Raw genomic sequence first — 24528 nt, forward strand, 5'->3', positions numbered from 1 at the left:
GCAACCTCCGCCTCCTGGGTTCAGGCAATTCTCCTGCCTCAGGAGGCGGAGGTTGCGGTGAGCCGAGATCGCGCCATTGCACTCCAGCCTGGGTAACAAGAGCGAAACTCCGTCTCAAAAAAAAAAAAAAAAAAAAAAAGAGAGAACATAAAGACACCAACAAAGCATTCCAAATACAGAATGCTTCTAGATTTTTATTATTTTTGTCAATCTTTTATAGTGGGCTTGCCCACATTTAATTCTACAGCAATTTTTCATAAAACAACTCAGCTTTTCCAAGTTAGTTTTCAGACTATTCTCTTAGTTTTCAAACAGATAACTCTCTTTTTAAACTTACTGCTCATCAGTTTACTTGAGACAATGAATTATGTAACAACAATGATTAAAACAGCAAGCATAATGAGGATATTGGTGGCATATAATTCAACTGAAAGGAACAGAGGCAGATGGCACACCAAAAGGTATTCTATTAGCTTTGGGTGTTTCAGGCGCTATTGGCATTAAGTAATATGTTTTATGGTGAAAATGGAAAGCACTGGTCAATCTGAGACCACTAGGTTGGAGATGAGTTAAGAAAGGTCTTGATTTCCACTGCTTACTTCTACCACCAGGAAGCCGTATTTCCCCAGTTCTACTCTTTTAGTAAATGGCAATATCCAACTGCTCAGCTAAAACCCTTAAATCCTCTGCTCAGCTAAAACCCTTAATTCCTCTCTGTCTTACCAATAACTAAGGCATCAATATTGTCTTTCTAGAAAACCTCAAAATATTTTCTGGATATATTCACTTATCTTCATCTCCACACCTATCACCTATAGTCCAAGGTACCATAATCGCCTAACTGTAATGACTTCCTAATTAGTCTACCAACTTCTATTCTTACCTCCCCCTTGGACTGATTCTTCACATAGTAGCCCATAGAGAAGTTTGCAAAATGTGTTTGAGACAGCACTGCTTCCCTACTTCAAATTCTTCGGTGGCTAGCCATTATTCTTGAATAAAATTAAAACTCCTTGCCATGATCTACCAGGAGCTAGCCCATACCTACTTCCGCAGCTTCATCTCATACCATTCTCCCCCTGCTCACTGACTCTCCCTCTGCCTTTGGGCACACTGACTCTCCCTCTGCATTCCTTTAATACGCCAAACCCCACAGAGCCTCTGCACATGCAGCTCATTCTGCCTGGAACACTCATCCACTGACTCTTCATAAAAGTCACTCAATTTTCAGATGTCACCTCAAATGTTGTCTCCTCACAGGGGTCTCTGTTGATCATTCTATTTAATAAAGTCTTCCTTCAGACTCTCACATCCAAGTTGCTCTACGTCACATCATTTTGTTCTTTTTTTCCTTCATAACAGTTACCAGCTATCTTAATTATATGCTAATATGTCTCCTTCTGCTAAAATGTAAGGTCTCATTACAGCATGAGCTTCCTCCATCTTGTTCACCATTATTTTCTTACAGTTATAAGAAAGTACCCAGTTCAGTACCATTTCCTGAATGGAAAAATGAACTACTTGAATAATTCTAGCTGAAGATCTTTTCTATGAGATGCAGTGAAATTGCTATACATAAAAATCCTAACCTGATGTCCACAGAAAGACCAGTATGAGAATTTCATAGCAGGTTATTCGTAATAGAAAACTGGAAACAAACCAAATGTCCATCAACATGAAAACAGGTAAACAAATCAATGTATATTCATATTAGGAAATATTACTTAGTAATAAAAGAGAATAAACCAGTGATACAACATTTAATAAAAGCTTTTTGTGAAAGAGGCCAAACAGAAAAGAGTACATTCTGTATAATTCCATTTATATAATGTTCAGAGCAAGAAAAAGTATTTATTGTAATAAAAATCAGAACATGGTTTCCCATGTTGCCCATGCTGGTCTCAACTCCTGGGCTCTAGTAGTCCACCTGCGTTGGCCTCTCAAAGTACTGGGATTACAGGCCTGAGCCACTGCACTCGGCCTATCATAAATTTTTAAAAAGGCAAAAAAGTCCTAAATTCATTCACCCACACATCACACTCGATGCAGAAACCCAAGAAACCCAAGACTATCCAGCATCATATCAAGATCTACTTATTAATCTGTTAATTTACCTTCTAAATTCTTACTCTTCACTGGCAGAAAATTAAAAAGGTTTGCACCAAACTGACTGTCTCATGGCAACACACTAAGAAAATATCCATCACTACAAAAGACGATTTATTATGCATTTATATATGGGCAAATGGCTATTTACATGTGTGTGTATGGCTGCCTATAAGTTGGAGATTAACTGGGAAGAAGCATAGAAGAACTGGAAATATTATATATCTTGATAGGCGTATGGTTTACATGGGTATATATGTCAATAAAAACTGATTAAATCATTTACTCTGCAAATTTTATTACAATTTTTTTTTTTTTTTTTTGGGGGGGGAGACGGAGTTTTACTCTTGTTACCCAGGCTGGAGTGCAATGGCGCGATCTCGGCTCACCGCAACCTCTGCCTCCTGGGTCCAGGCAATTCTCCTGCCTCAGCCTCCTGAGTAGCTGGGATTACAGGCACGTGCCACCATGCCCAGCTGATTTTTTGTATTTTTAGTAGAGATGGGGTTTCACCATGTTGACCAGGATGGTCTCGATCTCTTGACCTCGTGATCCACCCGCCTCGGCCTCCCAAAGTGCTGGGATTACAGGCGTGAGCTACCACACCCGGCCTTACAATTTTTTTTTGAGATGTGATCTCACTCCATCACCCAAGCTAGAGCACAATGGCATGATCATAGCTCACTGCAGCCTTGACTTCCCAGACTCAGGTGATTCTCCCACCTCAGCCTCCCTAGTAGCTGGGACCACAGGCATGTACCATCACATCCAGCTAATTTTTTGTATTTTTTGTAGAGATAGCGTTTCCCATGTTGTCCATGCTGGTCTCAATTACTGGGCTCCAGTAATTCACCCACCTCAGCCTCCCAAAGTATTGGGATTACTGGCATGATCCACTGCACTCAGCCTATCATAAATTTAAAAAGGCAAAAAAGTCCTGAATTCATTCACCCACACATCACATCCAAGGCAGATACCCAAGAAACAGTCTATCCATCATCATATCAAGATCTACTTATTAATTTGTTCATTTGCCTTCTAAATTCTTGCTCTTTGCTGGCAGAAAATTAAAAAGCTTTGTGCCAAACTGATTGTCTCACGGCAACACACTAAGAAAATATCCATCACTACAAAAGATGATTATGCATTTATATATAGGCAAACCATGTAAAACTATGACAAAAAGGACAAAACAGTATGTATCCATTACAGAAGAACTAAACAATAAAGCATATTGATAGATGCTAAGGTACATCAAATGATTATGTGACCTGGAACACCCACCATGAGCCATATGGAAGGGACCCCTAAGCCACAGGCTGGGCAAGAATGCTGTAGTTTTCAACTTGTTTCTATCCCTGAAAACATCTGAATCCAACATGTATATTTTCTTATACTTACACTCTACTCCCTAAACAATCATGTTAAGAATCACTATCTGGAACTGTAAGAACCAAACTGTAGCCATGAGCCACAAGCAGCTATTCAGAAACTAAAAAGAGGCAAGGACAAATGGAAAGCTGAATTTTTAATTTTATAAAATGTTAATTTATAATATATTAACTATTCAGAAAGATTTAAGTATACCTATAATAACTTCGTATGTAAATTTACTATTTCAACAGTTAATTTTTATGAAATATAAATATAGATCAAATATTTCTAATAAAAATTTAGTGTTAGCCAGGGGTGGTGGCTCATGCCTGTAATCCTAGCATTTGGGGAGACCAAGGTAGGCGGATTCCTTCAAGATCAGCCTGGTCAACAGGGCGAAACCCCATCTCTTCTAAAAATACAAAGAAAGTAGCTGGGTGTGGTGGCACATGCCTATAATTCCAGCTACTGGGGAGGCTGAGGCAGGAGAATCACTTGAACCCAGGAGGTGGAGGTTGCAGTCAGCCAAAATCGCACCCTGCACTCCAGAATGGGCGACAAAGCAAGACTCCCTCTCAAAAATAAAAAAAAAAATTTAATGTTATAATTGAGATGTGGAAAATTCAAACTGGTTCTGAAGACTTCATACTAAAAAAGATAATGTAAAATATAAAATAGCTCATTAATAATTCTTTCCCTAATTACATTTCAAAGCTATATTTTAGATCCACTGGTTTAAATAAAATATATTATTAAAATTAATTTCCCTTGTTTCTGTCTACTTTCTTTTTCTCTTTTATAAGCCTAATATTTATAAACATGTATTTTTTTGATGTAGCTACTGAAAAACTTTAAAGTACACACGTGGCACACATTCTATTTCTACTGAATAGTGCTGCCCTAAAGCTTGTGTCTAAATGCAGAAGATATCTCATGAGGGTACATCAATTTGAATACTTCAAACACCTCCTGACCTTTTCACTTGATTGTCTTCTTTTCTTTAGTTGAATAAAATCTGTTTCCACCCTTTCTGCCAGCTCTAGTTTCCTCTTGTTTCTTTTAAATGCAGCTAAACTGAATCCTATAAAATAAAATAAAAAAAAAAAACATTAAATATAACACTTAAGAAATATTAGGGCAATGGGTCAAATAAGATACCTGAAGAGCCTTCCCAGAAGAAACTCCTTAAGAATGTTAAATTAAGGGTTTAAAAAGTCGCTTCAATGTATACAGAGATAGTTGGAGAATAAGAGAAATAAACTAAGATTTTAAAATTAAGAAAAAGGTCAAACCCTGAGAAAAAAGGGAGTTCTGTAGGTAGATACTACCTCGGGGCATCTAATGATGCATGCCTCCTCCAACTGTGGTTTTAAAGATCTCTGCACGTAGAAGACAAGAGACGAAACTTCAGCACAATGCAGTGTGAGAAAACACACTGGAGATTATCCACAAAGAAAGGAGAGAGTCACAAAGGATAATACGCCCCGTGGACACGAGAATGAGAAAAACGCCACCAGGCACCAAAAAATAATCAAAAATAAAGAAAACATTTTTTAACCCAGAAAACTTGCAAATCTCAGCTTTGGTTCTAGATGTAAAGAGGAAACATCTCCCTAGAAATTTCATATAACTAATGAGGGCATTTAGATATGCTTCCAATAGAATTCTTATCACCTGTGAGACCTGGAGATAAAAAAGTGATCTCAGCGTAACAGTGCTTCAGAGGGCCTCCAAACACAAATGCAAATACTCTCTAGAAAAATAAACTGGCCTGCCGGGCGCGGTGGCTCAAGCCTGTAATCCCAGCACTGTGGGAGGCCGAGGCGGGTGGATCACGAGGTCAAGAGATCGAGACCATCCTGGTCAACATGGTGAAACCCCGTTTCTACTAAAAATACAAAAAATCAGCTGGGCATGGTGGCGCGTGCCTGTAATCCCAGCGACTCAGGAGGCTGGGGCAGGAGAATTGCCTGAACCCAGGAGGCGGAGGTTGCGGTGAGCCAAGATCACGCCATTGCACTCCAGCCTAGGTAACAAGAGCGAAACTCTGTCTCAAATAAAATAAAATAAAATAAAATAAATAAAAAATAAATAATAAACTGGCCTTAGCTTACCCAGACCTCAAGGAACTCCCATGTTTCCATCAACATGTGCTCATAGTTTTAAAAGAAAAATTCATAAAAGAAGAAATTATTTTATGAAAAATTCACGTAAGAAATAAACTACCAAGAATAAAAGCCAGCCAAATATCAGAAAGCATAATCTGACCTGCAAAACCCTCAGGTATTGGAATAATCAAAACAGAATATAACACGTTTATGCTCAGAGAAATAAAGTTATCAAAAATAGGATTAAGCAGCAAGATGATAAACTGACCAGGCTGAACTGAAGAAAAAATAGAGCTTCAATCAATCAATAAGATAATCAAAATTTTTAAACTTGATATACAAATTTTAACAGCCAATTAGATCTGGCTAATAAGATAAATTACAAACTGGAATATAACACTGAAGAAGTTACTAAAGTTTTCTGATAATGGCAGACTAAGTTATTCAGAGTAATTATCCATGGAATATTCCTAAAAATGTTGGGTAAAATATTTAAAATACCATCTTAAAAGCATTCAAAACCTTACAACTACTAAGCTAAATTATTTGATAAACTGAGGACTAAAGGTGTTACTGCGCTGCTAACATTTGCCAACACTAGCACACATGTATTTGATTAAATGGCATCAAGGAGAGGCATACATCAAGCCCAGAGCCCATTAAGAGTAGACAGTTTTATAGGAGACACTTCCCACAATAAACTGGGAATTTAAAGGGCTAATACTCTTAGAGTAAAGCTAATCCATAACTAAGTCCATTATTCCTTCTATCTCAAAAGCAAATACATGCAGGCAGTATTGTCCCAGATTATAGCAGAGCATGAGACCAACAGAAGGTTGGGGGAGAAAATAGGGAGAAGGCAGAGAAAAAGAAAGAACAAAGGATTTGAAAGAGGCAGGGAAAGATTTTATCTCTGAAAACCTTTTGGTCTCATGCGGCCCTTGCATAGATTTACAAATATACACACTGTACGGTCCCAAAAGGAAAAGAAAGAGAGAAGGAGAAGATGGTTAACTTGAAGAAATAATAGATGAAAACTTTCCAAATTTGATGAAAGATATGAATATGAATATAAACATCCAAGAAACTCCAAGTATGAAAACTGAGAGATCTATATACCAAGGCACACTGTCAAAGGCCAAAGACAAAGAGAGAATCTTGAAAAGCAGATCATCCCCTACTAGGGATCCCCAATAAAATTATAAGCAGATTTCTCATCAGAAACTTTGGAAGCTGGACACAATGAGTTAATAAATTCAAAGTGCTGAAACAACAAAAGCATCAACCAAGAATCCTTGCTGTAGCCAAATGGTCCTTCAAAAATGAGGGGCAAATTAAAATATTATCAGATAAACAAAAACTGAGACAGTTCATTTTTACTGGACCTACCCTGCAAGAAATGCTAACGGAAATCCTTCAGGTTAAAATGAAAGAACCTTAGACAGAACTCAAAGCTGTAAATAATGATCGCTGATAAATACATGTAAAAAGACTACTGTAAAAGCTAGTCTTATTGTAATTTTGGTTTCTAACTATGCTTTTTGTTTTGCATATGATTTTATTTTATTTATTTATTTTTGAGACAGAGTCTTGCTCTGTCACCCAGGCTAAGCGCAGTGGCGCAATTTCAGCTCTCTGCAACCTCTGCCTCCCAGGTTCAAGTGATTCTCTTACCTCAGCCTCCCAAGTAGCTGAGATTACAGGTACACACTACCACGCTTGGCTACTTTTTTTTTATTTTTAGTAGAGATGGGGTTTCGCCATGTTGGCCAGGCTGGTCTCAAACTCCTGACCTCAGGTGATTCGCCTCTGCCTCCCAAAGTGCTGGGATTACAGAAGTAAGCCATCACACCTCGCTTATTTTCTACATGATTTTTAGAAACTAAAGCATTAAAACCCTATCATTCTGTTTCAGGACAGACAATGGGAAAAGGTACAATTTTATAAAAGAGGGTTGGGATAGATCTGTTTAAAAACAGAATTTTTATTTGTTATTGAAGTTAAGCTAGTCTAAATTCAAATTAAAGTGTTATAATTTTAGAATGTTAAATGTAATCCCCATCATAACCCCACAAAAAAGCAAGATACACAAAAGAAAATGAAAAGAGAACAACACAATAAACCAAGTAGATCTAAAAGACATAAACAGAAAATTCCATTCAATAACAGAATTGACATTCTTCTCAAGTTCATTTGGAACATTTTCCAAAATGTCTCATTTGTGTGTGAGCACAAATCAAATCTCAATAAACTGTAAAAGATAGGTATTGTATAATGTATCTTCTCCAGCTAAAACAGATGGAGTTAGAAATCAATAGAAGAAGACTGGAAAACGCACAAATTGTGTAAACTAAAATACAGAAAGAATTCACAAGGGAAATTAGAAAATGCTTAGATATGAATAAAAATTAATATGTCAAAACCTACAAAGTACATCAAAACCCTTATAAAGGAAAAATGTTATGGCTATATGCACATTAAAAAAGAAGAAAGATTTCAGCTGGGCATGGTGGCTCACGCCTGTAATCCCAGCACTTTGAGGGGGGCAACACAGGTGGATCTCCTGAGGTCAGGAGTTCAAGACCAGCCTGATCAACATGAAGAAACCCCATTTTTACTAAAAATACAAAATTAGCTGGGTGTGGTGGCACATGCCTGTAATCCCAGCTACTCAAGATGCTGAGGCAGGAGAATCGCTTGAACCCAGGAGGCACAGTTGCAATGAGCCAAGATCATGCCACTGGACTCCAGCCTGGGCAACAAGAGTGAAACTCCGTCTCGAAAAAAACAAAACAAAATTTAAAAAAAGAAGAAAGATTTCAAACAACAACCTAGCTTTAAAACTTAAGGAACTAGAAAAAGAAGAATTAAACCCAAAGTTATCAGAACAAAGGAAATAAAGATCAGAGTAGAGACAAATAAAATAGATAATACGGAAACAATGGAGAAAAATAAAATCAAAAGTTAGTTCATAGAAAAGATTAACAAAATTTAAGATCTTTAGCTAGATTAAGAAAAAAAGAAGGCCAGGAACAGTGGCTCATGCCTGTAATCCCAGTACTTTGGGAGGCCCAGGCAGGAGGATTATGAGGTCAGGAGACTGAGACCAGACTGACCAACATGGTGAAACCCTGTCTCCACTAAAAATACAAAAATTAGCTGGGCATGATGGCACGCACCTGTAATCCCAGCTACTCAAGAGGCTGAGGCAGGAGAATAGCTTGAACACGGGAGGCGGAAGTTGCAGTGAGCCACGATCGTGCCACTGCACTCCAGCCTTGGCAACAGAGTGAGACTCTATCTCAGAAAAAAAAAAAGAAAAAAGAAAAAATAAGACATATTACTATAATCAGAAATCAAAGTGGGCACATTACTATTGATTCTTCAAAAATAAAAAGTATTTTAGGCCAGGCACAGTGGCTCACACCTGTAATCTCAACATTTTGGGAGGCCAACGTGGGTAAATCACTTGAGCACAGGAATTTAAGACCAACCTGAGCAACATGGTGAAACCCTGTCTCTACAAAAAATACAAAAGTTTAGCCATGCATGGTGGCATGCACCTGTAGTCCCAGCTACACCAGCAGCTGAAGTGGGAGGATCATCTTAGTTTGGGAAGTCAAGGTTGCAGTGAGCCATGTTTGCACCACTGCACTCCAGCCTGGGCAACAGAGCAAGACCTTGTCTCTCAAAAAAAAAATTGTACCTGTATATGCGTGTGTGTGTGTGTGTGTGTGTGTCTGTGTGTGTGTAAATACCTATATATGTGTATATATACATACACTTGTACACACACATACACACACACACACACACACACACATATAAATAAGAGAGTTCTATGAACAATTACATACCCAAAAACTGGATGGCCTAAACAAAATTAACAAAGTCCAAAACCACAAAACCTACCAAGACTGCATCATGAAGAAACAGAAAATCTGAATTAACCCATAACTAGTAAGGAGAATGAATCAATAATCCAAACTCTTCCGGCAAAAAAAATCCTCAGACTTCACGGTTTCACTGAAGCATTCTAGACAACATTTAAACAACAGACACCGAAAAAATTAACAAAGAGGAAACACTTTCAGTCATTCTCTGAGGCCAGCATTATCCTACTACCCAAACCATACAAAGACAACATAAGAAAGCTACCAACCAATACCCCTACGAACATTGATGCAAAATTCCTCAACAAAATACTGTCAAACCAAATGCAGCAGCATATTAAAATGATAATACACAATGATGAAGTGCAATTTATTCCTAAGAAGCAAAGGTCATTCAACATATGAAAATCAATGGTATACATCCACTGATTAACAGGATGAAAGGAAAAAGCCATATGATTTTTTTTCCTTTTGCAGAGATAGGGCCTCACTATGTTGCCCAGGCTGGTCTTGAACTTCTAGCCTCAAGTAATTCTCCCACCTCAGCTTCCCAAAGTGCTGTGATTATAGACATGAACCATCTCACCCAGCATGATCATACATTGATGCACAAATAATCCTGTTACAAAATTCAAAACTTTTTCATAATAAAAACACCACAAAAATTAGAAACAGAAAAAACTACTTCAACATAAAAAAGCAAAAAGTGAAAAGCCCATAGCTAACATTATATTCTATGGTGAAAGACTGAAACACTTTCCCCTGAAATCAGAAACATGACAAGAACATGTGCTTTCACCACTCCAAGTACTAGAAGTCCAAACCTAATATTAAAAGTACTAGAACTAGAAGTCCTAGAAGTCCTGGAAGCCCTGGCCAAGGCAATTAGACAAGGAAAAGAATTAAAAGGCATTCGAATTGGAAAGGAAAAAATAAAATTATGACTTGATCTTATATTTGGAACATTCTAAAGATCTCCGCTCCCCCCGACACACACACACAAATACACTAGAACTAATAAATTCAGCAAAGTTGTATGATACAAAATCAACACGCAAAAATCAGTTGCAGTTCTATAAACTAACAATGAACAATTTAAAAAAGAATATAAGAAAGCAATCCCATTTATAATAGCATCGAAAAGTATAAAATGCTTAGAAATAAACTAAAACCAAGAAGGCAAAAGACTTGTACACTGAAAACTACAAAACATTGCTGAAATTAAAGACATTAACAATGAAAAGACACTCCATGTTCATCAATTGGAAGCTTTAATATTGTTAAGATATCAGTACTACTTAAAGCAATCTACAGATGGAGTGTAATCCCTAACAAAATCCCAATGGTATTTTTTTTAAGAAATAGAAGCATCAATCCTAAAAATTATGTACAATCTAAAGGGACCCTACATAATCAAAATTATCTTGGGGGGGGAAAAAAAAAAAGTCAGACGTCTCACTTCCTGATTTCAAAACTTATTGTAAAGCTACAGCAATCAAAACAGTATGGAGGACGAGCTTGGTGGCTGACGCCTGTAATCCCAGCACTTTGAAAGGCTGAGGCGGATGAATCATTTGAAGTCAGGAGTTTGAAACCAGCCTGGCTAACATGGTGAAACCCTGCCTCTACTAAAAATACAAAAAAGTTAGCTGAGTGTGGTGGTGGGCCACTGTAATCCCAGCTACTCAGGAGGCTGGGGCATGCTGTGGCTGAGCCCAGGAGGCGGAGGTTGCAGTGGGCAGAGATCACACCATTGCACTCCAGCCTGGGCAACAGAGTGAGGCTCCATCCCCCCCACAACAAAACAACAAAAACAAACAAAAAAACAGTACAGAAATGGCATAAGGGCCGTTATACAGAAAAATGCAATAAAGAGTTCAGAAATAAACTCTCACATATATATGATCAATGAGTTGATGAGGGTACTAGCACCATCTAACAGGGAAACAATAGTCTTCAACAAACTGTGTTTGAAAGACTACATAGCCACATGCAAAAGAATGTAGTTAGACCCCTACTTTATACCATATACAAAAATTAATTCAAAATGGATCAAAGACCTAAATGTAAGAGCTAAAACTATAAATCTCTGAGAAAACAACATAGAGGGAAAGGTTGGATATAACACCAAAACAGAGATAATAAAAGGAAAAAAAATAGATAAAAATTTAAAAGACACTATCAATGGAGTGAACGACAATCAATGTAGTGAAAAGGCAACTGACAGAATGAGATAAGATATTTGCAAGTCATATCTGATAAGTGCTAATATCCAGAACATACGAAGAATTCCTATAGCTTAACAAGAAAATCAACTTGATAGAAAAATAGGCAAAGAACTAGGATATACATGTCTCTAAGCAACATATAAAAACGGCCAACATGCACAAGAATAAACACTTCAACAGCATAATCACGGAAATGCAAATCAAAATCACAATGAAATACCAACTCACACCCATTAGGATGCCAACTATTATTAAAAAAGAAAAGGAAAGAACAAGTATTGGTAAGAATGTGGAGAAACTGGAACTCTGGTGCACTGCTGACAGAATGTGAAATGGTGCAGCCACTGTGGAAAACAGACAACATGGTAGCTTCTCAAAAAATTAAAAACAGAATAACCATGTGATCCAGCAATTCCATTTCTGGGTACTCAGAAAAAAATGACAGCAGGGACTCAAACAGATATTTGTATAGCCATGTTCACAGCAGCATTATGCATGATAGCCAAAAGGGGGACGTAACCCAAGTAGTTGTCAATGGATGAGTAAACGAAATGTGGTATATACATACAATGAAATATGATTCAACCTTAAAAAGAAATTCTGACACATGCTACAACATGGATGAACCTTGAAGAAGTCATGCTAAGTAAAATAAGCCAATTACAAAAGGACAAGTATTCTAAGATTCCACTTATAAAAGCAGAATACACAAAGACAAAAATGAACTAGCCAGGGCCTAGATGGAAGGGACATGGGGAGTTACTGTTTAATGGGTACAGTTTTGGTGTTATGAGATGAAGAGGGTTCTACAGATGATGGTTAGTTCCACAATAAGAAAATATTTAAAGCGGCCAGGAGCAGTGGCTCACGCCTGTGATCCTAGCACTTTGGGAGGCCAAGGCGGGTGGATCACGAGGTCAGGAGATTGAGACCATCCTGGTGAACATGGTAAAACCCCGTCCTCTACTGAAAATACAAAAATTAGCTGGGTGTGGTGGTGCGTACCCATAATCCCAGCTACTCGGGAGGCTGAGGCACGAGAATCACTTGAACCCAGGAGGCAGAGGTTGCAGGGAGCTGAGATCGCACCACTGCACTCCAGCCTGGGTGATAGAGTGAGACTCCATCGCAAGAAGAAAAAAAAAAAAAAAGAAAATGTTTAAAGCTACTGAATTATACCATTAAAAATGTTTAAGATGGTAAACTTTATGTTATGTGTATTTTACCACAATTTTAAAAGGAACTACAGAAAAAGTACAAGAATGTTTACAGAAGCTTTACACAAAATAGCCAAAAATTGGAAACAACCCAGACATAAATGGGTAAATGGTTAAACTTAGTGGCAGCACCTCCATACTATGCAACATTCAGGAATAAAAAACAAAACAAAAAAAAAAACTATTGAGAAACACAACCTGGTTGTTATCTCCAGAGTTATAGTGAGGAGGAAAATAAAAATTTAAAAAAAGAGCAAATACCAAAAGGTTACAGCCTGTATGATACCATTTATATTACATTCTTGAAACAAAAAAATTGGCTGGGCACTGTGGCTCATACCTGTAATCTCAGCACTTTGGGAGGCTGAGGTTGACAGATCACCTGAGAGCAGGAGTTGGAGACCAGCTTGGCCAACATAGTGAAACACTGCCACTACTAAAAATATAAAAATTAGCTGGGCGTGGTGGCAAGTGCCTATCATCCCGGCTACTCGGGAGGCTGAGGCAGGAGAATTGCTTGAACCTAGGGGGCTAAGGTTGTAGTGAGCTGAGATCACGCCATTGCACTCCACCCTGGGCAACAGAGCAAGACTTCGTCTCGAAAAAAAAAAAAAAGAAAGAAAGAAATGACAAAATTATACACATGGAAAATATATTAGTGGCTGTCAGGGGTTAAGGTGGAAAAGAAGATAACATCACTGATCATTAGAGAGCCGCAAATCAAAACCACAATGAGATAATAACTCACACCACTCAGAATGGCTATTAAAAAGTCAAAAGATAACAGACGCTGGTGAGGTTGTGGAGAAAAAGGAATGCTTATACACTGCTTGTAGGAGTGTAAATTAATTCAGCCATTGTAGAAAGCAGTGTGGTAATTCATCAAAGAGCTAAAAATAGAGCTACCATTTGACCTAACAATCCCATTACTGAGTATATACCCAAAGGAATACAAGTTGTTCTGTCATAAAGACACATACATGCGTTTGTTCACTGCAGCACTATTCATAGTAGCAAAGACATGGAATCAATCTAAATACCCATCAATGGTGGACTGGATAAAGAAAATGGTATATACACACCATGGAATACTATGCAGCTATAAAAAAGAATGAGATCATATCTTTAGCAGGAGCATGGATGGAGATGGAGGCCATTATCCTTACCACTCTAACACAGGAACATAAAACCAAATAACATATGCTCTCACTTGTAAGTGGGAGGTAAATGATGGGAACACATGGACACATAGAGGGGAACAAAAGACAGTGGGGTCTAACTGGGGTGGGACAGGGAGAGGATCAGGAAAAACAACTAAAGGGTACTTGGCTTACTACCTGGGTGACTAAACAGTCTGTACAACAAATTCCTGTGACATGAGTTTACCTATATAACAAACCTGAAATGTACCCCTAAACTTAAAAGTCTTTAAAAAATAGGTATTTAGGAAAATAAAATATAGAAAATATGAAGAAAAAAATTACCCCAAAATTTTCTTTTAATTTCTCCAAATCTGAAGCATACAAATGTCCAGACTGAATGTACAAAATGAGTATTCAACATAAAGAATAAAAAAAAAAAATTGCCCAAGCAAGATGCTTCATTGTGATAATCAAAATGGGAATTAAGAGCTTCCTTTCAAAGAGAAAAAAACACACCACAACATTTGTGAGTCTTGCATAATAGCAAGACTGGAAACCAGATGATAAGAGAAGAATTTCCTCAAAAACCTAAGGGAAAATGATTTTCAGTCTCACATGTACTGAATAAGGAATTAAACAAGAAAGAAAAACACATGAGATCCAGGAAACAGAGAACCTGATTTTGGAGAGAGGCAAAGGAGATCACAAGGTGAAGCAAGGCGCAGTCCAGGATGGCAGCCGCAAAGCAGGTCTAGTAAGACTCTAGATTGGAAGGTGCCAGGTGGCATATCTCCAAGGGGAAAAAAGGGAACTCACAGATGACCTAATTTGTTTGCCTAAGGACTGTAAAATAAGTTCCACTGGAAAGACTGTAAGACATAATTAGTGGCAGCAATCATAAGAATTTAAAATCCTCATATGCCAGCCCTACTGCTACACACACATTTCTCTTCCCTCTTTCAGCACTACATGAATATTCATTCTGAATATAAATTTTTTTAGAGACAAGGTGTTGCTCTGTCACATAAACTGGAGTACACAGGTGCAATCATAGCTCACCACAGCCTCAAACTTCTAAGCTCAAAGGATTCTCCTGCCTCAGCCTCCCAAGAAGCTGAGAGTTTAAGAGTGCATGACCACACCTGGCTAATTATACCGTATTTAACTAACTGAGTTTCCTTGGAGTTAGTCCTCATTTTTTCATTTGATTATTTAAATTATATTCTTAGATTTCAGTGATAAAAATAAAACTTTTATTTAAAAAATAATTAGTGTATGTTTTTAATATTTCTCATTTTATGCAAATATTTATTTTCTAAATAGGTATGTAATATAGACAAACCTATACATATTTATAACTTCATTTTTCATTTTTTTCAAAGTCATTAGATTTAATCCTTATCAGAGATTAGTCTTCACAACAATTTCTAGTTACTTCATAACATTTCAATAAGAATATATGATTATTTATTTACTCATATTCCTCTGTGTTGGGTATACGATTTTCTCAAAATTTTGTATATCCTTAACAATGCTCACTTGAGCACCTTTCTATATAAATCTTTGTGTATATCTCCAATGACAGGTTCCTAGAAGCAGAACAAGGCTTTTAACACTTTTTATCTATACTACTTAGTTGCCAGCTAAAATTTCTGCCAATTTACATTTATACCTACAACGTATTATGATTATTTAAGCAAATACTTACCAGGAGTAATATGTTTTAAATATTTCAAAAGTTAAAAGGGAATAAATTTAACATGTACTCATTTTAATTTGAATGTGCCTATTAGTTATATTATCTACTTATGATTTTTAATCATTTTTCTATGAGACAATTATTTGTATACATGCTGTTTTTAATTTGGTAAATTTCTTCACAGATTAAGCACATTTATCCCTTTGTCATATCTGTGGTAACTATTTTTCAATTTAACTCTTATGTAGTCACACCTTTGTTTTTCCTTCCCTTGCACTTGTATCTAAAAAGTCCTTCCCTCAGCTCAAGGATTGCTAAATATTGACTTATATTTTCTTCTCTTTCTCTCTCTCCATCTCTCTTTCACTGAAGGATGGTATTATGGTTTTATTGGTAGTAATTATTTAAAATAATCTCTAAAAGGGATCATTTAGCAATCCTTCTATAAAAGTATAGGGAAGCAGCGAGAAGACGTCAGGAATATAAAGGTGGTTTAAAATGAAATACAGTAACTTTCTATGTATCTTTTAACTACAAATCTTTCAACATACAAGTTTTCTTCCATAAATATCTGTACTACATGGGTCATAACAGAAGCAATGTTATACTTTTAGGTATATATGCTCATATAGCTTAATTTTTTTAAGTTTTTACTCACTTGTGGTCATGATGTTAGGAGGGCAGGAGGGTATTCCATGATCTACTGCCCATCTGTAGGCTCCTTCGCCAACTAAAAAGCTAACAACAGAAAAATTATTTTTAAGATTCACAGCGTTATCTTCTCCTACATATTCAATAAATATAGGTAATATGGTAAGGCAACTGAAAAAAAGTATTGCATATGGACATAATTCCAGATTTACCTCGAAGACGACTGCATGCTAAAAAATTCCTGAAAAATTTTCCCCAAATTAGAAATTTTACAATTGGAATGTTACGATACAATTTGCAATAACTCATAAGTAAAAATTGGCAAAACTCAACATAATAAGATGTAAAAACAGTTGGCTTCTCAGTAGAAAATAGTAGGATTTGTCTTGGACCAACAGGGTTCTCAGTTAATGTCACAAGATTGGTTAATCAAATTAACAGTTTACAATTAAGTGAATGTCTTCAGATTTGGATTATTGCCTAGTACAATACCTGGATCCATCCAAAGTTAGTGGGTACATCTAGAAATGCCCAAACATGTATGCTTACATTTCTAAGCCTTGATGCAACAGAAATATACACATGACCCTCAGAATCATATTTACTGTGGTAAGTACTATGGTACGTCTCAAAAGTAACTTTTAAGTGCTAAATCACAAGTTTTAACATAGCAAAGTGGGTAAAAGGATACTGCCAGCTAAATATAAAAGACTTGTTTTCAAAGATTTCAAATAGCATATAGGATAATTACCCCATTCCCTAAGTAATTTGACTAAGGAAATAGTAATGGCAAGCAGTTACCATAATAATTAATCACTTCATCTTCTTCCATAGCCAACTTCTTAACGATCTCAGCGAGCTAGTAATGGATTCCTTGAACTTGTGCCTACTTGTTAGTTTTCCACTCCCTATTTTTGGTTTCTGCTATTTAAATCATTCCGACATTAAAAACTAAAAGGAATACATATAGAAGTCGTAAGACTTGACTGTTAATAAGACCAGTGACAGACTGGCAAACAAAATCTAAGTAGACCCTCAGAAACATATCCAAATGGGAAACTAAATGGTTAACCTCAATAACTGGTTTCTAATATACATAAAGATGGGGATGGAGGGAGTATTTTAAATAGAGAAAAGAGAAGGCCAATGGGAACAAATTTACCTCTTCAAAATTCTATAAAAAATAAAATTCTAAAGGATGCTAAGAAAACAGTTTTTCCGGGGCCGGGCACGGTGGCTCACGCCTGTAATCCTAGCACTTTGGGAGGCCGAGGTGGGTGGATCACCTGAGGTCAGGAGTTCAAGACCAGCTTGGCCATCATGGTGAAACCCCATCTTAAAAAAATAAAATGAAATAATAAAGAAAGAAAGAAAAGAAAACAGTTTTTCCTATTCTTGTACAAAATGAAACCAACTGCAAAGAAAAGCTGTCACATGAAGTTCAAATGTTAGGATAACTGAAATAGGAACTTGGATGCATATCTGTCCTGATGGCGTTTTTAGCAGTTCCCCCTTCTAGGAAAAAAAACTGATAAAAGAAATCATTTGATGAGAAGTAAAAGAGAAGCTGAAGTAGTAAACTAAATGATCAAGACAAAAGTTTGGAGTTGAATGTAGTATTCTCAGCAGGCCCACTGGTCACTTTGGGTTCAATTCCAATATCTGGAATCAGTGAGTTGCATTTTACAAAATATTTAGCTTTATCTTATATTTTTTTAATCATTCAAAGGTTTGATTCTAAGTAAAATCAATTTGCTACTGCCAACTACACAAGTTTTTAAATACTTCAGGCATTGTAAAATATTCATGGGAAGGCAAATATTTGGACATCATCTTATGAATAAGTATACTAAGTATCTACCCTTTCCTTAATATAAATAATTATTGTATAGGTCATCATCACACAAAATATAATTGCTTTTGAAATCATTTTAGCACAAGCTTTTACTAAAAACTACAGTGACATGTCACAAAAAAAAAAAAAAGAACACATTCCCAAACATTAAATACAGTACCAATTCAAATTTCTCTCAAGCATTCTTCTGATTCACCAAGGAGGAAACTTCTAGAAAAGGTTCACACCAATCTACTTCAAAGTCCCACTGACTCTACCTTTACAATTTATCTGGAATCTGACCACTTCTCACCACCTCCACTGCTACCACCTTGGTCTGAGCCACCATCATCTGATACCTACAACGCTGCAGTGGCCTCACTGTTTTGATGCTTGTTTTGCCTTGCCCTGTACCCCCTAACCCCATGACCCCAGTCAATTCTCAACACACCAGACACTTAAATCCTTGTAAAATACAAGTCAGGTAATGGCACTCCTCTTTTAAAATACTGTAAAACCTCTTGTGAGGACCAGTGTAAAAACTAGAGTCTTTTTAAAAATCTATAAGCTCCCATGGAATCTGATCCACTCCCTTCCCCAATTTATCTCTTATTCCTCTTGCCACCTTGTGTACTATACTCGAACATACAAGGAGGCTCCTGCCTCAGGGTCTTTACCCTGACTGTCCCTTGCCTGGCTCTTTCCGTAGTTCCCAAATGGGAAATTCCTTCACATCGTCAAGTATACCTCCTTGATGAGGCCTCCTTAAAAATGCATCCCAATACCCTGCACCCCTATACCAGTACGCCCAATCCCCTTATCCTGCTTTTACCTTTTTCCACCTTCTAAAATATTATATAATTTAAAATTTACATATTGTATCTATTGGTGTATTTCTATGTAAATTCCTTATAAGCTTCAAGCTTCATAAGGGTAGAGATCTTAGTTTATTCATCAACATATCTCAAGCATTTAGAACAGTGCCTGAAGCATATTAAACATTAAATAAAAATTGGCAAGATATTAAACAAAATAATAGAATGTCAAACTTCCCTAGATTAATGAACAGCATTTTCCTTGTGTTATACCCATCTTCATTTACATTAAAGTAGATCTAAATGGTTATAAAACAAAAAGCAACACTCTACTGAAACCAGCATGGAGGTGGGGTAATTAAAACTCTCAGCTAGGCACAGTGGCTCACACCTGTAATCCCAGCACTTTGGGAGGCCAACACAGGTGCATCACTTGAGGTCAGGAGTTTGAGACTAGCCTGGCCAACATGGTGAAACCCTGTCTCTACCAAAAATATAAAAAATTAGCCAGGTATGGTGGCACATGCCTGTAATTCCAGTTACTTGGGAGGCTGAGGCAAGAGAATCACTTGAATCTGGGAGGCAGAGGTTGCAGTGAGCTGAGATCATGCCATTGCACTCCAGTCTGGGCGACACAGTGAGACTTTGTCTAAGAAAATAATAAAAATAAATAAATAACTCTCAATAACTGAGCTGCAAATGCTGACAGAGAAAACACCCTGAAATGGACTATCTGGGCAAATATGGTGATATGAATTACAATCTCATGGATGTACTCATGTGAATTACAATCTCATGGATGTTCTCATGGATGGGAACTTCCCATTTTCCAAGAACCACAACTCTATAATCAGTCTAAAATGTGTAAGTTAGTGAGTCAGAAAGCGCTTAAGGATCTTCAAGAACCCCAATGATCAAAATACATTGTTTTCAATGAGAAAGATATAGGAGAACATAACTAATTCTCTGGGCTCCAGAACTGAGTTCTATTTTATCTCACTTCTTTGCTCATCATAAATACACAAAACTGAAGAAAAATAACTTTGGTTATTGATTATTTAAAGCTTATCAACACATAAAATGCAAATAAAGAAAAACTTGCTGTATTTGGAATAACATGTAACAACCAAATTATAACTGTTCTCTTTTGGACTTTGTTTTAAATTCTTCATTACTGAAATGTTCTAACATATACGACTGTATTCCCCCAAAATTCATAGTTTGAAATCTCGCCCCTAAAGTATTGGGATGCCATTAGGAGGTGGGGCCTTTTGGGAGGTGATCAGGTCATGAGGGTGACACCCTCTTAAGCGGGATTAGCCCTCTTGAATGCTCCCTTTAATGGGACAATGAATTCCCCAGCTCCTTGATCTTGAACTTCCCAGCCTTCAGGACTGTGAGAAACTTTTATTTTTTTATGTTTATTTATTTATTTATTTTGAGACAGGGTCTTGCTCTGTCACTCAGGCTGGAATGCAGTAGCACAATCTCGGCTCACTGCAGCCTCCACCTCCCAGGTTCAAACAATTCACCTGCCTCAGCCTGGGACCACCACGCCCGGCTAATTCTTGTATTTTTAGTAGAGACGAGGTTTCACCATGTTGGCCAGGATGGTCTTGATATCCTGGTCTCATGGTCCACCCACCTTGGCCTCCCAAAGTGCTGAGATTATAGGCATAAGCCACAGTGCCCGGCTGAAACTTCTATTTTTTACAAGCTACCTAGTTTATGGTATTAAGGTGTTTTCTTATAGCAGAAACTCTCTAGAGTTCACTGTGTAAATGTAATATAGTTTTTTAAAAAGAGTTCCGAGCACCCCAAATCAACATAACCAAATTTATCATGTTTTTACTTTGAGCTTATTTACGTGTGATCCAAATATTTCTAGTCATCTAATTTCTATAATAATTTAAACAGTGAACTTCCAAGTATGTGAGAGATTTTCACTTCTGGGCAAGATGGAGTAACAGGGAACAAAGCCTCTTATTTGAAGCAGTGAAAAAAAAAAAGACAGAATATAGAAAATAACATTTTTCAGACATAAGACATTAGGTAACATAAGATAGTGATCCTTCAGAGAACGGAAACAAAGTAAACCTTGTGATTGCCTTACTGCAATCATAGGGCTCACCTTCATTACTAGAGAGTTTCTAAACCACAGCATGGGAGCTCCAGCAGTATCTCTGAGTTAAAGTGACATAGTTGGGCATCCAGAGAGGCCACATAGCCAGAGTTCACAAAAGAGTACCAGAAAGGAAAGAGCTGCACACAGAGAGTTCTCTAGAGATCTGCTGAGTATCCCTCTGGTCTTCAGCTAAATAGAGATCAGTGCATGTTTAAAAAGAAATTACCCAAAGCCTTGGAACAAATACAATGAAAGCTAAAACAAAATAAAAATCCCCAAGTTCAGACAGAGCCAGGAACAGCTCCTACTCCCACCAGTGAAAGCAAAGGCCTTATTCTAGGTGCATCTGTTATAATACTTTGAAAGATTCTGCCTCAATAGCAAGGCAAAATTAGCTCAAGGCCAAATACTTCTTGTCTCGTGTAACAAAGTTTAAAGTCAGACCTGAAAGGCTCAAGCTGTTTTTAAATAACTTAGCCACATCCTAGAATAAAACGTAAAAAACGTTATTAAAATACAAAAATACAAAGAACCCAAAAAGGTAAAACTCACAATCTCTGAAACCCAATAAAAATCACCAAGCACGCAAAATAGGAGGAAAAGGTAACCTGCAATGAAGTGAAAAGTCATTGAATTGAAAACAATCTATAAATAACAAAGATGATAGAATTATCAAAGATATTAAAATAGCTATTAAAATACTATACATATGTTCATGAAGCTAGAGGAAAGTTTAAGCATGTTAAGTAGACACATGGAAGACATTTGTTTAAAGATGCAAATCAACTTGTAGAGAAAAAAATAACAATGTCAGAAATAAAAAAACAAGCTGAATGGGCTTAGCAGGTAACTAGACAGAAAAATAATTAGTAAGCTTGAAGACAGCAGTGGAAACTATGAAACTATTTAAAATGAAACAAAGAGAGAAAAAACACAATGAAAAAAGTAAACAAATCATCAGTGATCTGTAAAGTACAAGAGGCTGGATTTATGTATAATCAGAATTCGGAACAGAAGAGACAGGGATTCAGAAAAAAGTGTCCAAAGAGATGAGAAATTTTTTCCCAAAACTGATGAAATATATATCCCTACACATTCAAAAAGCAAAATGAACCCAAACCAAAGTTATTACAAGAAAACTATAAACCAATATTACTCATAAACATAGATATAAAAATTATTTACCAAATATTAGGAACCTGAAACCAACAATATAGAAAACAAATAATACATTATGACCAAGTAGAATTTATCCCAGGAATGCAACTGCTGCTTTATCAATCAAAAATCAACAAATCACTAAATTAGCTAATTAAATTTTAAAAATCCTAAGATCATCTCAACAGATGCAGAAAAGCATTTGACAAAGTACAACACCTATTTCTACTATAATTCTGAGCACACTACGTGATATGGTTTGGCTGTACACGTATTGATCGACTTACGACCTATGCAACTTACGACCATTTGACTTTACAACCACAATCGCTAGCCACGACTGCTCTGCGTCTGGTAGCGCCAACGTTGCCCAGCTGGGTGTACGACAGTGCGGACCAGCTTCCAGCAGCACTACCATCTCCGCATGCACCATTTCAACTGTTATCCCAGACTCGGTACAGCAATTTGTGTTTTGTGTCTTGGATATTTTTCATCAAACCCCTTCCAAGATGTCTACCAAGAGGAAATTGTCTACGCCTCAGCCTGCCAAGAAGGAAAGAAAGGCCATCGATCTCGACACGAAAATGAAGGTAATTAAGCAGTACAAAGGAGGCAAGAAAGTGAATGTGATCGCACGTGATACGAAGTTATCACACTCGACTGTGTCGACGATTTTGAAAGATAAAGAAAGAATTCGTGAAGCTGTGAAAGGTTCTGCACCCATGCGATCAACGGTTATAACAAAGCAACGAAGCGGGCCCATCCACGAAATGGAGACATTGCTATATATTTGGATGGAACATCAAATTCAAAAACGGCCAATAAAATGTTTCGTACATGTTTATATATATTTTGATATGTTTTGCAATTGGGAAAATGTTTCCTATGGTATTTTTTATAGCTGTATTTTGTATTTTCGTATGCACCTGTATTTTGTAATTTTGTATGTTTTGCAAATATTAAACCAGTTGTACTGGTAAAGCAGCGTTTTACTTAAACCTGACGAATGTAAAAATAAGAAACAAAATGGTGTAGAGATGATAGAAATGGCATAAAATGAACAAAGAAAATTATGATATATAACAATAATGAAAGAAAATTATGATAAAATATGACTTAAAGATTTTTATAACATCATTTCACAGTACTGTACATATAGCCTACTCAACTTACGACCAAATCGTGTTACGACCGGTCTGTTGGAACCAATCATGGTCGTAAGTCGAGCACTAGCTTATAACCCCACTCAAATCTCATCTTGAATTGTAGCTCCCATAATACCCATCTGTCATGAAAGGGACCCAATGGGAGGTAACTGAATCATGGGACCAGGTTTTTCCAATGCTGTTCTTGTGATAGTGAATAAGTCTCATAAGAGTTGATGGTTTTATAAAGGGCAGTTCCTCTGCAGACACTCTCTTGCCTGCCACCATGTAATGTAAGATGTGCCTTTGCTCCTCCTTCACCTTTTGCCGTGATTGTGAGGCCTCCCCAGCTATGTCAAACTGTGAGTCCATTAAACCTCTTTTTCTTTATAAATTCCAGTCCCAGGTACTTGTTCATAGCAGTACAAAAGTGGACTAATAAAAACAAGGGAAATTTCTCAGATGATCAAAACCATCTGTGATTAACCTACAGCAATCATCATACTTGATGATGAAAGACCAAATGCTTCTTCCCTAAGATCACAAACAAGGAAAGGATGTCCACTCTCATAATTCTACTGTACACTGCATTGGATATTCCAGCCAATGCAACAAAGCATGAAAAAAAAATAGTTAAAAGAATCCAGTATAGAAATAGAAATAAAACTATATTCATTCCCAGGAGACATATTTTTGTAGAAAATCTTGGCTGGGCAAGGTGGCTCACGCCTATAATCCCAGCACTTTGGGAGGCTAAGGTGGGTGGATCACCTAAGGTCAGGAGTTCCAGACCAGCCTGACCAACATGGAGAAACCCCATCTCTACTAAAAATACAAAATTAGCCAGGCATTGTGGCACATGCCTGTAATCCCAGCTACTTGGGAGGCTGAGCCAGGAGAATTGCTTGAATCTGGGAGGCACAGGCTGCAGTGAGCCGAGGTCGTGCCATTGCACTCCAGCCTGGGTGACGGAGCAAGACTCCATCTCAAAAAGAAAGAAAGAAAGAAAATCTTATAGAATCTATAAAAAATG

The 24528-nt window shown here is 37.1% G+C and overlaps 1 protein-coding gene across 6 annotated transcripts in view; it reads right to left on the bottom strand.

Annotated features, from left to right (window-relative positions):
- TASP1 (taspase 1) overlaps positions 1-24528 on the bottom strand; it is a 243572-nt gene that overhangs the window by 157373 nt on the left and 61671 nt on the right. For all 6 annotated transcript variants that reach the window (XR_004259822.1, XM_032248011.1, XM_032248014.1 and 3 more), the window contains 2 exons: positions 16426-16505; positions 4455-4561 (listed from right to left, as the gene is read on the bottom strand). Coding sequence is in view for 5 of the 6 variants with exons in the window: in XM_032248011.1 (XP_032103902.1) it covers positions 4455-4561; positions 16426-16505 (187 nt within the window). In the remaining variant the exon portion in view is untranslated. The remainder of the gene's footprint in view (positions 1-4454; positions 4562-16425; positions 16506-24528) is intronic.

Source organism: Sapajus apella, unplaced genomic scaffold, assembly GCF_009761245.1.
Source record: "Sapajus apella isolate SASKATOON/1434 unplaced genomic scaffold, GSC_monkey_1.0 scaffold65, whole genome shotgun sequence".
Classification (NCBI taxonomy): Eukaryota; Metazoa; Chordata; class Mammalia; order Primates; family Cebidae; genus Sapajus; species Sapajus apella.